Source organism: Herpailurus yagouaroundi, unplaced genomic scaffold (genome assembly GCF_014898765.1).
Source record: "Herpailurus yagouaroundi ecotype Mexico unplaced genomic scaffold, PumYag 67569, whole genome shotgun sequence".
In the NCBI taxonomy this organism is placed as follows: Eukaryota; Metazoa; Chordata; class Mammalia; order Carnivora; family Felidae; genus Herpailurus; species Herpailurus yagouaroundi.
The window spans coordinates 2,805,148-2,820,662 of NW_024420375.1; the positions used below are offsets into that span (position 1 = coordinate 2,805,148).

At 38.0% G+C, this 15,515-nt stretch overlaps 1 protein-coding gene across 1 annotated transcript in view; it reads right to left on the reverse strand.

The window, feature by feature from the left end:
- Positions 1-15,515, reverse strand: part of LOC121025252 (testis-expressed protein 11-like) — a 124,685-nt gene that overhangs the window by 64,356 nt on the left and 44,814 nt on the right. The window contains exon 9 of the mRNA XM_040467711.1: positions 10,535-10,620. Coding sequence (XP_040323645.1) covers positions 10,535-10,620 — 86 coding nt within the window. The remainder of the gene's footprint in view (positions 1-10,534; positions 10,621-15,515) is intronic.

Genomic DNA, 15,515 nt, shown 5'->3' on the forward strand with positions numbered 1-15,515 from the left:
AAACTTCTGTAATTTACTGAAAGTTAATATAAATCTGAAGTAGCTTCTAATAAATTAAGATGTATAATTGTAAGCCCAAGAACAACCATAAAGAAAATGAAGAATATATAATTTTAAAAATTATTTAACAATTTATTTTTTTTAACGTCTATTTATTTTTGAGACAGAGAGAGACAGAGCATGAACGGGGGAGGGGCAGAGAGAGGGAGACACAGAACCGGAAGCAGGCTCCAGGCTCTGAGCCATCAGCCCAGAGCCCCACGCGGGGCTCAAACTCACGGAAGGTGAGATCGTGACCTGAGCTGAAATCGGAGGCTTCACCGACTGAGCCACCCAGGCGCCCCTATTTAACAATTTAAAATGGTATACTCTAAGATATCCATTTACAAGACCGAGCAATTCCACTCCTAGGTATATACACAAAAGAAGTGAAAGCAGGGACTTGAGCAGATACATATATACCAATGTTTACAGTATTATTATTCACAATAACAAAAAAGATGGAAATAACCCAAATTTCCATCACCTGGTGAATGGATAAACAAAACATGGTAAATCCATAAAACTGAATATTATTCACCCATAAAAAGAATGAAATACTGATACATGCTACTACATGGATGAACACTGAAAACATTATGCTACTAAGCCAAACACAAAAGGACAAATAATGTATGACTGTATTCATGAGGACCCTAGAATATGCCAAGTCATAGAGATAGAAAGTAGAAAACGGGTTATTAGGGGTGAGCGGAAAGGGGAGTTACTGTTTAATGGGTACAGAATTTGTTTAGGATGATGAAAACATTCCAGAAGTAGACAGTGGTAATGGTTACACAACACTGTGAGTGTACTTAATGCCACTGAATTGTACACTTAAAGATGATTAAAACGGCAGTAAACGTTATGTTATGCATATTTTACCACAATAAATTATTGGTAAAAGGGAGGGGGATGAAATTCTCATACATGCAACAACACGGATAAATCTTGAAAATATTCTCCTAGGGGGCACCTGGGCGACTCAGTCGGTTAAGCATCTGACTCTTGATTTCCGCGCAGGTCATGATCTCACAGTTTGTGAGTTCAAGCCCCGCATTGGGCTCTCTGCTGTCACCGCAAAGCCTGCTTCAGGTCCTCTCTCCCTTTCTCTCACTGCTCCTCCCCTCTTCAAAAATAAATAAACATTAAAAAAAAGAAAAATATTCTCCTAAGTGAAATAAGCCAGACACAAAAAGACAAATATTATATGATTCCACTTACATGAAATACCTAAGATAGGCAAATTCACAAAGACATAAAGTAGATTAAAGATTACTAGGGACTGGGGAAGGAGGAAGGTGGAGTTAACGTTAAAAAGTTAGAGTTTCTGGGGGCGCCTGGGTGGCTCAGTCGGTTAAGCGTCCGACTTCGGCTCAGGTCATGATCTCGCGGTCCATGAGTTCGAGCCCCGCGTCGGGCTCTGTGCTGACAGCTCAGAGCCTGAAGTCTGCTTCGAATTCTGTGTCTCCCTCTCTCTCTGTCCCTCCCCCACTCACACTCTGTCTCTCTCTCAAAAATAAATAAACATTAAAAAATTTTTTTAAAAGTTAGAATTCTGTTTGGGGTGATGAAAAAATTTTTTGAAATAGATTGTAATGATGGCTGTACAACACCATGAATGTAATTAATGCAATTGTACATTTAAAATAATTAAAATAGCAGATTTTATGTTATATATATTCATTACCACAATAAAAAATAAATTCATTAAGTTTCAAAAGATATTCACTTAGGATAAAAAAAGTAGTAAAGGAGGAAAAGGGTATTTGAAATATGTAGTCATGGACATGTAGAAAACAAAAAGCAAAATATCAGCTATAAATCCAACAATAATGTCAACATTAGAAAGATGAATGGATTAAACAATAAAATCAAATGGCAGGGATTTCAGACTGAAGTTTTAAAAAATATCCAACTACATACTGTTGACAATAAACACACTTTAGATTCAAGGATACAAAGAGGTTGAAAGAAAAGGATGGAAAAAGATATACCACGTAAACAACCATAAGAGCACTAACTAGAGTGGCTATGCCAATATCAGACAAAATAGACTTTAAGACAAAAAACAAATATTACCAGAGATAGAGGGATATTTTATAATGATAAAAAAGCTGATCTATCAGGATAATAGAACAATTATAAACATATATAAGCTTAACAACACAGTCCCCAAAATACATAAAATGAAAGTTGACAAAACTGAATCAAGAGATACATAATTCAACAATGACAGTTGAGGATTTCAGTACCCCACTTTCAATAACAGAAGTAGGCAGAGCATCAAAAAGGATAGAGAAGACCTGAACAACACTATATTACCTACTAACATAACAGACATCTATACCATACTCCACCCAATAGCAACAGATACACCTTCTTCTCAAGTGAACACAGAACATTCTCCAGAATAAAATATATTAAAAAGCCTCAGATTTAACAGAATTGAAGTCATAGGAAGTATGTTCTCCACCTAAGTGAAATTAAATTAGAAATCAAGTAGATATGTGGAAATTAAACAACACACTCCTAAATAATCAATGAGTCACAAGAGAAATTAGAAAATACCTTGAGCTGAGTGAAAAGGAAAACAACATACCAAAACTTATAGGATGGAAAGCAATGGTTAGGGGAAATTTTATACCTATAATAATACTAAAAGAGAAGTAAGATCTCAACTTTCCATATTAGGAGAATGGAAAAGAAAGAGCAAACTAAATCTAAAACAAGCACAGAGAGGAAAAGCCATAAAGATTACAGGGGAAATTAAGTTAAATAACTGAAATACAATAGGAAAAAAACAACAGAACCAAAAGCTGATGCTTTGAAAAGATCCAACAAATTGACATTTAGCTAGACTGACCAAAAAAAAAGGAAAGACTCATATCAGTCAAAATCAGGAATCAAAGATGGAACATCATTACTGTCCTTTGGAGATAAACTATTCCTAAAAGACTGGAGATCTTGGGGCACCTGGGTGGCTCAGTCGGTTAAGTGTCCGACGTTGGCTCAGGTCATGATCCAACGGTCTGTGAGTTCGAGACCCGTGTCAGACTCTGTGCTGACAGCTCAGAGCCTGAAGCCTGCTTCGGATTCTGTGTCTCCCTCTCTCTCTGACCCTCCCCCATTCATGCTCTGTCTCTCTCTGTCTCAAAAATAAATAAACGTTAAAAAAAAAAAAAAAAAGACTGGAGATCTTGTGTCCCAGCTAGATGTCCCTGTATAAATCTCTCTAAATGTACATTTTCATATCTACACAAGATGAAATTGATCAATTCCAGTCATTTTCAAACTGTAAGCAAGCTAATCATTTTTTCAAACAAAATCTTACAAGGATATACTACTTTAAAAAATGATTAATGTCTAACTTCTCTAAAACAAGATGAGTATCTTAGAGAATTGCAGCTATGTCTCCTTTTCCTTTTAAAGGAGATTCTGAAGTTGTTCTGGTAGAACCAGAGAGCACCACAGAATATAGTTCCTAAATTACTGAACCAGATGATCTATGAAGATTCTTACAGCTGTTTAGTAAAGATTCTTACAGTGTTTAGTAAATTATCTTGTTAAAATTGCTGTTATACAATTCATTCTATTTCCACAAGATGGTGCTAATACATTCCAGTTACCATTAAAATAGGTCTTATATATGATCAACTTTATAGTTAATAATTTTATGATAGTCTATGATTATATAATACCTTTAACTTTTCAAAGTCCTATTCTGTCACTTATGTCATCTTCATTACAAGCTTGTAACACAGATAATACTGTACCCATTTTTCAGATAAGGACATTGCAAGCACATTGTTAGGTGAATGACACAAAGTCACACAATTGATTAGTAACAGATTTTCTACTGCTAGCTCTGTGATCGTTCTTTAGATCACATTGCCTGACCATAAATAATACTGCTGGGGCACCTGGGCAGCTCAGTTAAGCATCCGACTTCAACTAAGGTCGTGAGTTCAAGCCCCATGTCAGGCTCTGTGCTGACAGCTTGGAGCCTGGAGCCTGCTTCAGATTCTGTCTCCCTTTCTCTGCCCCTCCCCCACTCATGCTCTCTAGCTCTCTCTCTCTCAAGTATAAACAGTAAAAATTTAAAAAAATACTAATAATATTGTCAAATTCTCAAGATTTTGGGCTGAGAGAAAAGGGAAAATAAAGGGATAAACATTAAGGAGCATTAACTGATACATGGATCTGAGTGGCTCAATCAGTTGGCTGGCTGACTCAGTTTCCACTCAGGTCATGGTCCTGCAATTTATGGGTTCGAGCCCCACATTGGGCTCTGCACTGACAGTGTGAAGTCTGCTTGAGATTCTCTCTCTCCCTCTCTCTCTACCCCTCCCTACCTCTCTCTCTTTCTCTCTCAAAATAAGTAAATAAACTTTAAAAAAAACTGATACAAATTTTCGTTGGGCTCATATACTGAATCATTAATATTTGTGCATAAAATACATTTCTATTTCCTTTGTTCTTTCCTTATTAGAAGACCTCTGGTGGAGTGTGTGGCTGGCTCAGTCAGTAGAGCATGCAATGCATGATCTTGGGGTTGTAGGTTCAAGCCCCACATTGTGTATAAAGATTACTTAAAAATATAAAATCTTTAAAAAAAAACAGAAGACCTCTGGTAATATATATTCCTGTGTAACCACAGTAAAGGCTAAGCACTGATAAATAAAAATATCTCATAAATACTTACCTTATTGTAAACATAATAGCTATTTTGAAACCCAACATGGAAATTTCTAACTAATCTAGTTCACTACCTCTAAGCACTATGAATTTAGAAAACAGTAGCATAATTTTTGCTAAATTCTCCTCTTTTGATCCCATGAGAGATGCAAGAAGTTTTACAGAAGCAGGAAAGAGACACACATCCCATGCAGAGTAAAAACTATTCCTAACTAATAGGAAGCAACTCACATTAGCTACCAATTGAGTCAGGTTTTAGATTAGCTTTAGAGAAATTAAAAGTGGTGTTAGGGGGCACCTGGGTGGCTCAGTCGGTTGGCGTTCGACTTAGGCTCAGGTCATGATCTCGCGTATTTTGAGTTCAGGCCCCAGCCTGCTTTGGATTCTGTCTCCCCTCTCTCCGCCCCTCCCCTGCTTATGCTCTCTCTCTCTGTCTCTCAAAAAACAAACAAATGTTTAAAAAAAATTTTTTTAAGTGGTGTTAGAAGAAGAATTACTCAAAAATTACTCCTCCTCTAACATACTGTCTACCTAATCCAAAAAGTCTAGCACACTAAGTCTAGGTTGTGGGGTTTTTTAAAAGAAAATATAAACTCTAGGGGCACCTAGGTAGCTCAGTTGATTAAGCATCCGATTCTTGGTTTTGGCTCAGGTCATTATCTCCCGGTTCATGGGTTCAAGTCCCATGTCACGTTCTGCGCTTACAGCTGTGGAGCCTGCTTAGGATATTCTCTCTCTCTCTCTCTCTCTCTCTCTCTCTCTCTGCCCCTCCCCTGCTCGCTCTCTTTCTCTCTCTCAAAATAAATAAACATTAAAAAAAAGAAAATATAAACTGTAATCAAGGTCTCAGAAGAACGCTGAAGAAATCACGCATGCTTTCTTTGGATTCAGAAGGGGAAAGGGCAGCACAGAGCTCTCGCACAAAGGGTTGAGAAATACTCTCAGTTTAACCTACAAAGAACTCGTCAGGAATTTATAAGCAATCTCTGACCCATAGGTTAAAGAAACAGGGTCATTTATATTTCATTTATTAAGATCAATTAGATTATTTTTTATAGAACACCTTCAGGGCTTTATCCAATTCTCCATGATTTTGTTCAATTCAAATGTCTTCTGTCATCTTCTCAATCTATCTCACTGTCTCTAACAAGAGATCACCAAATCAGAATTGTCCCATGTATACTCTTTGGCTTGGTTTCATTCCATTAATTTTCCTTATTTACAGTCCATTTTGAAAAAACTCCTCAATTCCTTAAATCCTCCAAATGCATTTCAATGATTGTCATGTCTTCCTTGTCATTTAACATATTAAAAAACCTTTTAAAAACTATTTGTGGCACGCCTTGGTGGCTCAGTTGGTTGAGCACTGGACTCTTGATTTCAGCTCAGGTCATGATCTCATGGTTTGAGTTCAAGCTCCACATCGGGATCTGTACTCAGCACAGAGCCCGCTTGGGAATTTTTCTCTCTCCCTCCCTCTCTCTCTGCCCTTCTCCCCACTAAAAATAAATGAATAAACATTTTTTAAAACTTTGAAAAATGTTAATACTGAACATTTATGAGTGTGGGATTACAAAGGACTTTTACTTACCATATATTTTTGTAACATTTAAATTTTTATAATTAGCATATATAACTTCTTTAATCAGCAAAGAAATCTTATTTTATTTAATCAGCAAAGAAATTTTAAACATTGTTACTATATCCATGGGTATTACCCTTTCATTTTGACAGTTTTCCTCTATATTTAATTTGCCACAATTAGTAAATAGGTCTTCTTACAGCAAAAGGAAAAAAAAAGTGAGCCTCCCAAGTGTTTCCCAACCAGTAGCTCCAAGTAACATAGTTGAATGATTTAGAAAAAAACTACTAGACATAAAAGAAAAATTATCCATGATTAAGAATATGACTAAGGTAGAGGTTAGAGTGGGAGAGAGCCAAAGCATAAGAGACTCTTAAAAACTGAGAACAAACTGAGGGTTGATGGGAGGTGGGAGCGAGGGGAGGGTGGGTGATGGGCATTGAGGAGGGCACCTTTTGGGATGAGCACTGGGTGTTGTTTGGAAACCAATTTGACAATAAACTTCATATATTGAAAAAAAAAGAATATGACTAAGGTTTGGGATTAAAGTACTTTTCTCCCAGGGAGAAAAAATATCTGTAAAATCTCTGCAGTAAATCAGTGTAACCACGAAGCCTTTTGAGTTAGACTTATTTGTATTTGTTTGGTTTACAGTGCTTCTTTTAGAATACTAATTAGTTACAGTGCAATTTCTGTACACCTTTTATAAAAAGCCAAATTAAACATAATATATGTACAAATTATTAGGACTTTAAAAGATCAACACTAAATTTAAATTCCACCAGGACAAATGAAATCCCTTAGATTGTGGAAGAAAGAAAGTTCTATATCTATTAATAGTCTCTTCCCATCTACTTATGCGTGTCTTCTGCTAGGAGCAGAGAGCGGAGCTCAATAGGCAAGAACTACAAAAGGGGAGGAGTTGGAGGGAGGAAATTTTTTTTTAAGTTTATTTTTTAATAATCTCTACACCCAACATGGGGACTGAACCCACACTTCAAGATCAAGCGTCATATGCTCTTCCAACTGAGCCAGCCAGGTGGCCCCAAAAAATGCATTTTATTAAACAAAAGAACTCAAGGGGCGCCTGGGTGGCGCAGCTGGTTAGGCGTCCGACTTCAGCCAGGTCACGATCTCGCGGTCCGTGAGTTCGAGCCCCGCGTCGGGCTCTGGGCTGATGGCTCAGAGCCTGGAGCCTGTTTCCGATTCTGTGTCTCCCTCTCTCTCTGCCCCTCCCCCGTTCATGCTCTGTCTCTCTCTGTCCCAAAAATAAATAAACGTTGAAAAAAAAATTTAAACAAAAGAACTCTTAAATATTATTTCCAAAGCTAGCATTCTGATTTCAAAGACCTCAAATTTTATATTGAACAGAGTCCTAACTAAATTTGTCATTGAATACACTGAGGTGGGTACCTTGATTCCTATAGTAAAGTAACCTAAAGGATTCCCAAATTTCATTCATAATTACAGCAAGATTCCCTTAATCTGTGGACCTCTAATAAGGGGACATGATCAAAAGAATGTGGCAGAAAGCAGGAATAATAGCAGCTGTTCATGAACTTTTCATAGCAAAATAAAAGGCAGGGAGAGACAAAAACTGAGAAAAGTCCTGAATTGAGTGAGATCTGTTAACAAGAATTGAGAGACAGAAAAGAACTTTATAAATAATACTCACCACCACCCTTTATGTTCTAGGCTTCTATTTCAACAAAATTCTAATATATTATAGCAATTTTTATATCTTATTTGTGTAAAACTGTGGTTTTTCCTTTTAGACTAAATGGGTACTTTCAAATTGTATATAACCTGTACCTTAAGATATTCACTAACATCAAAAGACTTAAGCCTGTAGAAAGCACACTCACTTTCCATTGCCTCCTTCTGGTATAAAATTTATAGAGAAGGATGCTTAATTAGCAGCTGTTTATTCCAGCTGTATCACCAACTGCTCCCAATAGTCAACACATGGATAATTAAAGCACAAAGAAAAATGGCTCCAAAGATTAGCAGTGTATGATAGAAAATGTAGGTGTTTGTCTTTACGATATACTTACCTGGGAAATCAATAAGTAATCCACATTTGATATGACTGTCATAAATTTCAGAATAAACTAGTGGACTGGCCACATTAGGGTTCATTTGCTGTAAATAGCAAACATATCCTCTAGAGATAGCAGCAACAGCTACCATTTACTAAGCAGTTTTCTATTTCCCAAGCAAGTTATTGAATGCTCTACAATACATATATCAACATATTTAAGTTGTGCAATAATCATAAAAAGTAGGTATCACAATATTAACAATTTCACACCAAAATCATAGATGACTCAAATTTTGACTGAGTTGATCTAATTACTAGAAAAACTATCCATTGTGCTAAAATTCCTATTGTTAATAAGATTGATATATTTTTTGCCTCTTTTACAACACACTAAAATATAATTTTTCAGGGCATTTGAAAATACTTCACCAAGTTATTTTTATATCCCCAAAAGAGGAGAAAAATACAATCAGGCAGAGATTAAAATCATATATAATAACTAGCACTAGATAGAATTCAAGCTCTTCCTGTTTTCTCCAATCTCATTCTAATTACAAGAACACAAAAGACGCAAAATGCAGTGGTTCTCTATTAAATTTATCATATAGATTTTGATGAAAATATGACTGTGGTTCAAATTATATTCCTAAAAATATAGCCAATAAATATACAGTAAAAATCTGATAGAGGCGCCTGGGTGGCTCAGTCAGTTAAGCATCAGATTTCAGCTCAGGTCATGATCCGTTTGTGGATTCAAGATGTGTCAGGCTCCCCCCTCTGTCCTTCCCCTACTCACCCTCCCTCTCTCTCTCTCTGTCTCTGTCTCTCAAAAATAAAAAACATTAAAATAAATTAAACCTGGTATAAAACCCATGCTAAACTAGTCAGCTCCTTTGGTTATAATTGAAATAATTCAATTTATTAAAATGTGATTATATAATTATAAAGTGATTTCCACTTGTGTGAAACATTCTAAATTGAGATAAGTATATCTCTTATAACTGTATAAGCCTGTTCTGAGAGACATGGTTCTTTATAGACTTTGATAACTCTTCACACTTTAAAAAGTCTTTTACATAAAAAGTTATTTGCATAAATATTTTGTTAGAGATATATACACCTGTGATTGCTATAATCTTAATCCATATATGTATTATTTTGTTAATGGCAAATGTAATTTTCACCATAGTCAAACTAACCCTGAAAATATCTCAAAATAACCAGAACTAACCCTATACTGAGAATGGAGAAACATTCAGTGAACTGATTTGATGTATTTCACTCCATAATCTTTTGATGTCCAAAGCACCTTATGTGACATCTCCAGAAAAATTCATTTTTCACACAAATTCATTTAACTAGCAATTATTAAGTATCTACTATGTGTCAGAACCTGTGATGTGCCTAGGTATTTGGCCAAAGACAGAGTTCTTGTATACAGTTGTTATATTTTTACACTACTCCCTTAATATTTTCAGATTCAACACAACAGTATAAATATTAGTATAATACTGATCATATAGTAAGTGCTAAATATATACTTATTTCAATGATATTAAAATACCAAAATTCACTTAAGACTAACAATTTTAGGGGCGCCTGGGTGGCTCAGTCGGTTAAGCGTCCGACTTCGGCTCAGGTCATGATCTCACGGTTCGGGAGTTCGAGCCCCATGTTGGGCTCTGTGCTGACAGCTCCGGCCTGGAGCCTGCTTCAGATTCTGTGTTTCCCTCTCTCTCTGCTCCTCCCCTGCTCACACTCTGTCTCTCTCTCAAAAATAAACAAAGATTAAAAAATTTTTTTTTTAATTCATGTCTTTAAAAAAAAAAAGACTAACAATTTTAGCTGATCCTGATCCTATTCTCACCCATCTGCCTTACACTCTGGGGTTGGCAGACAGCAATATGTACCAAAACAAAAAATTTTTTTAATTCCATGTTCTTGATGGTGATACAAAGGAGGTATTAAAGAAGAACATACACTTCTGTTATATCAATAATAGAATACATTTTCCTATCAACTGGCAACATGTAAGAATAAACAACACATGTTAAAGGAATAAATAAATTTAGCATGTTGGCTTTTAACGTCAGAGAATGTTTAAACTGACAAAGTACCATATAGTAAGTATTAACTGAACTGTATGATATACCTAAATTTTTTATTTATATTACCTAAGCCAGAAAGAACTTTCATCATATTTATTCTGCTTGTAGGCTTCTATTCCAAAGTTGTAACAGAGAATATGAAGATATCCAGTCTGCAATAATAAAAAAAAAAGTCAGATTCATGATTTCTTTTAAAGTATTCTATGCATCAAAATAACCCAATCTTCCTTATCAAAACCTCCAAAATTATGTAAAGAGGAGTTACAAAATATTCATGTTGAGGCATTAATTATATATGGAAAATACAATACATTACTATTAGAACTTGAAAGGTACTTTGTAACAGGAAATGGGAAACCTAATCATTGCCTAGCAAAACAACAACCTCCTCTGCAGGTTGCCAAATCCAGTAAGAGGCATTATTAGGTGAGCAAGTATAGTCAAAAGAAAAAAAAATCACCATGGAAGGGGATTTTTTTTTAGAGCAAGACAACTTTTAAAAAATTCTAAAGTTTTGGGGTGCCTGGATGGCTCAGTTCATTCAGCGCTCAACTCTGGCTCAGGTCACGAATCTCACAGTTTGTGAGTTCCAGCCTGACATGGGGGTCTGTGCTGATAGAGTGGAGCCTGCTTTGGATTCTCTCTCTCTCTCTCTCTCTGCCCTTCCCCTGCCCTCTCTTACTAGCTCTCTCTCAAAAATAAATTTTAAAAAATTCTAAAGTTTTGAAATGCGTCCAACACAAGTCATAGGACTTATTTGATTTACAAATAGCTTAATGAAACTTCTTTAACAAAAACATATTTTTTTAATGTTTATTTTTGAGAGAGACAAAGAGACAGAGTGAGAGCAGAGGAGGGGCAAAGAGAGAGGGAAACACAGAATCCGAAGCAGGCTCCAGGCTCCAAGCTGTCAGTCAGCCCCGACATGGTGCTCAAACCCACAAATCGTGATGTCATGACCTGAGCTGAAGTTGGAGGTTTAACCGACTGAGTCACCCAGGCACCCCCACAACAAAAATATTCTTTACATAAATTACCACTAAGATAAAAGTAGAAATGAGTATGTGAATGGTGCCATTGGAAAATACTTTTTATGGATTATCAGCATCTTTGTGCGTGCATCAATGCCATATCGTACATAATTTTCATCTGTCAAAATACTAGGAAATAGAATAAGAGAAAAAAAAATTTATCCAACTATCCCTTCAATATTTATAGACACCATCTATCCAAAATCTGATATACCCATATAATGGAATCCTTTATGAGTTTTACCTGAGACTACAGAAGCAGACCTTCAATTACGAATCCAAGATCTGAGGCAAGTTATTCATAAGTAATGTGTAAAGACCTGTCTTCCTTCAAAAAAGTTTCCTTTTGAATTACAGTACATTCACAAAGAAATTCAATATGCATGCCTGAGCACTTCAGACCTACTGTATATTTGAATCTAAAATAAAGAACAGTCTTGGTAATGTGGGTCTGGCAAGAATCCAGAAGTACTTAAATGCATTCTTGACACTTCAGCAGAAAAAGCTTACCCATTACATGCCCCAGATCCCACAGGTTCACACACCAATTATACAGCTATATTGGTATAATGCAGCTCACATCCACTTACTACAGAGAAGCCTGCAACTAACTTGTACAGGAGAAAATGGAAAATAAAACTTTCTATGAACATCTAATTGTACTGAGTCTTCATTCAGTTTCCTTAGTATTTGTCTCAGCCCTCACAATACCTTCAAGTATACTAACGTTAAATGTTACTTGCTAGGAACAAAAAAAAGAATAGAAAATAATAAACTTACAACAACAAAGCTACAAAATACTAAAATATCTTTCAGGAGACTCACAGCTTATTTTCAATGTAATGACAAAAAAAATCTTTTTAACTACCAACACTGCTCCATGCACTCATTTATACATTCAAAAATAATTATTTACTAAGCATCTCCTATCTATCAGGCACTATTTTAGTCATTACAGATAGATCAGCAAACAAAACAGACAAAATGGGGTATGAAGTACTAAAATTCATAAAAATAGGTCTTTATTTTTTTTTTTTAATTTTTTTTTCAACGTTTATTTATTTTTGGGACAGAGAGAGACAGAGCATGAACGGGGGAGGGGCAGAGAGAGAGGGAGACACAGAATCGGAAACAGGCTCCAGGCTCCGAGCCATCAACCCAGAGCCTGACGCGGGGCTCGAACTCACGGACTGCGAGATCGTGACCTGGCTGAAGTCGGACGCTTAACCGACTGCGCCACCCAGGCACCCCATAAAAATAGGTCTTTAACAAATATGTTCCGCTGGCCCCTGGGAAGATGGCGGCATAGGAGGACGCTGGGCTCACCGCGTCCTGCTGATCACTCAGATTCCACCTACACCTGCCTAAAGAACCCAGAAAACCGCCAGAAGACTAGCAGAACGGAGTCTCCAGAGCCAAGGGCACATGAGAGGCCCACGGAAGAGGGTAGGAAGGGCGGAGAGGCGGTGCGTGCTACAAGGACTGGCGGGAGGGAGCCAGTGGGGAGGGGCAGCCCGCCTGGCCAAGCAGAGGCCCTGAGTCTGCCTTGCAAAAGCAGAGGGGCCAGATGGAGTGTGTTCTGAACAGCAAGCAGGACTTAACATCTGGAAGGTTATAAGTTAATATCTCTGCTCGGAGAGCAGGAAGGCTAGAGGACAACAGGAGGGAGAGTTGTTGAGCCCACGACGACAGAGCTCAGCTAGGTGGGGAACAAAGGCGCTCGCCAGAGCCATCTCCCTTGCCCATCCCCCAGCCAAAATCCCAAAGAAAACCAGTTCCTGCCAGGGAACTTCCTTGTACTGGGCAAACACCCAACGCTGTGCTTCTGCGGATCCATCCCTCCAGCGGCGAGTCTGACTCCCTCTCAGTGCCTCAGGGTCCCTCCCGAAGCAGATCTCCGAAGGATAAGCAGATAAGCGAGCTGAGCCTGCCCCTCCAGCCCCTGTGCACCTTGCAGATCCACCCCGGCTGACACTCCAGATCCCCAACACCACAAGCCTGGCAGTGTGCAAGTAGCCCAGAGGGGCCACACCACCCCACAGTGAATCCCGCCCCTAGGAGAGGGGAAGAGAAGGTACCCACCAGTCTGACTGTGGCCCCAGCAGTGGGCTGGGGGCAGACATCAGGTCTGACTGCGGCCCCACCCACCAACCAAGACAGAACAGGGGAAGTGCCCTGCAGTTCCGCACCACTCCAGGGACTATCCAAAATGAGGAAACGGAAGAATTCCCCTCAAAAGAATCTCCAGGAAATAACAACAGCTAATGAACTGATCAAAAAGGATTTAAACAATATAACAGAAAGTGAATTCAGAATAATAGTCATAAAATTAATCGCTGGGCTTGAAAACAGTATAGAGTACAGCAGAGAATCTATTGCTACAGAGATCAAGGAACTAAGGAACACTCAGGAGGAGAAAAAATGCTATAAATGAACTGCAAAATAAATTGGAGACAACCACGGCTCGGATTGAAGAGGCAGAGGAGACAATAGGTGAACTAGAAGATAAAATTATGGAAAAAGAGGAAGCTGAGAAAAAGAGAGATAAAAAAAATCCAGGAGTATGAGGGGAAAATTAGAGAACTAAGTGATGCAGTAAAGAGAAATAATCTACACATAATTGGTATTCCAGAGGAGGAAGAGAGAGAGAAAGGTGCTGAAGGGGTACTTGAAGAAATCATAGCTGAGAACTTCCCTGATCTGGGGAAGGAAAAAGGCACTGAAATCCAAGAAGCACAGAGAACTCCCTTCAGACAGAACTTGAATCGATCTTCTGCACGACATAGCATAGTGAAACTGGCAAAATACAAGGATAAAGAGAAAATTCTGAAAGCAGCTAGAGATAAACGTGCTGTAACATATAAAGGGAGACCGATAAGACTCCTGACGGATCTCTCTACTGAAACTTGGCAGGCCAGAAAGGAATGGCAGGAGATCTTCAATGTGATGAACAGAAAAAATATGCAGACGAGAATCCTTTATCCAGCCAGTCTGTCATTTAGAATAGAAGGAGAGATAAAGGTCTTCCCAAACAGGGGCGCCTGGGTGGCGCAGTCGGTTAGGCGTCCGACTTCAGCCAGGACACGATCTCGCGGTCTGTGAGTCCGAGCCCCGCGTCAGGCTCTGGGCTGATGGCTCGGAGCCTGGAGCCTGTTTCCGATTCTGTGTCTCCCTCTCTCTCTGCCCCTCCCCTGTTCATGCTCTGTCTCTCTCTGTCCCAAAAATAAATAAAAAAACATTGAAAAAAAATTAAAAAAAAAAAAAAAAGGTCTTCCCAAACAAACAAAAACTGAAGGAATTCATCACCACTAAACCAGACCTACAAGAGATCCTAAGGGGGATCCTGTGAGACAAAGTACCAGAGACATCACTACAACCATGAAACCTACACACATCACAATGACTCTAAACCCATATCTTTCTATAATAACACTGAATGCAAATGGACTAAATGCTCCAGCCAAAGACATAGGGTTTCAGAATGGATAAAAAAACAAGACCCATCTATTTGCTGTCTACAAGAGACTCATTTTAGACCTGAGGACACCTTCAAATTGAAAATGAGAGGATGGAGAACTATTTATCATGCTACTTGAAGTCAAAAGAAAGCTGGAGTAGACATACTTATATCAGACAAACTGGACTTTAAATTAAAGGCTGTAACAAGAGATGAAGAAGGGCGTTATATAATAATTACAGGGTCTATCCATCAGGAAGAGCTAACAATTAATAATGTCTATGCGCCAAATACGGGAGCCCCCAAATATATAAAACAACTACTCACAAACATAAGCAACCTTATTGATAAGAATGTGGTAATTGCAGGGGACTTTAATATTCCACTTACAACCATGGATAGATCATCTAGACACACGGTCAATAAAGAAACAAGGGCCCTGAATGATACATTGGATCAGATGGACTTGACAGATCTATTTAGAAGTCTGCATCCCAAAGCAACAGAATATACTTTTCTTCTCGAGTACACATGGAACATTCTCCAAGATAGATCACAT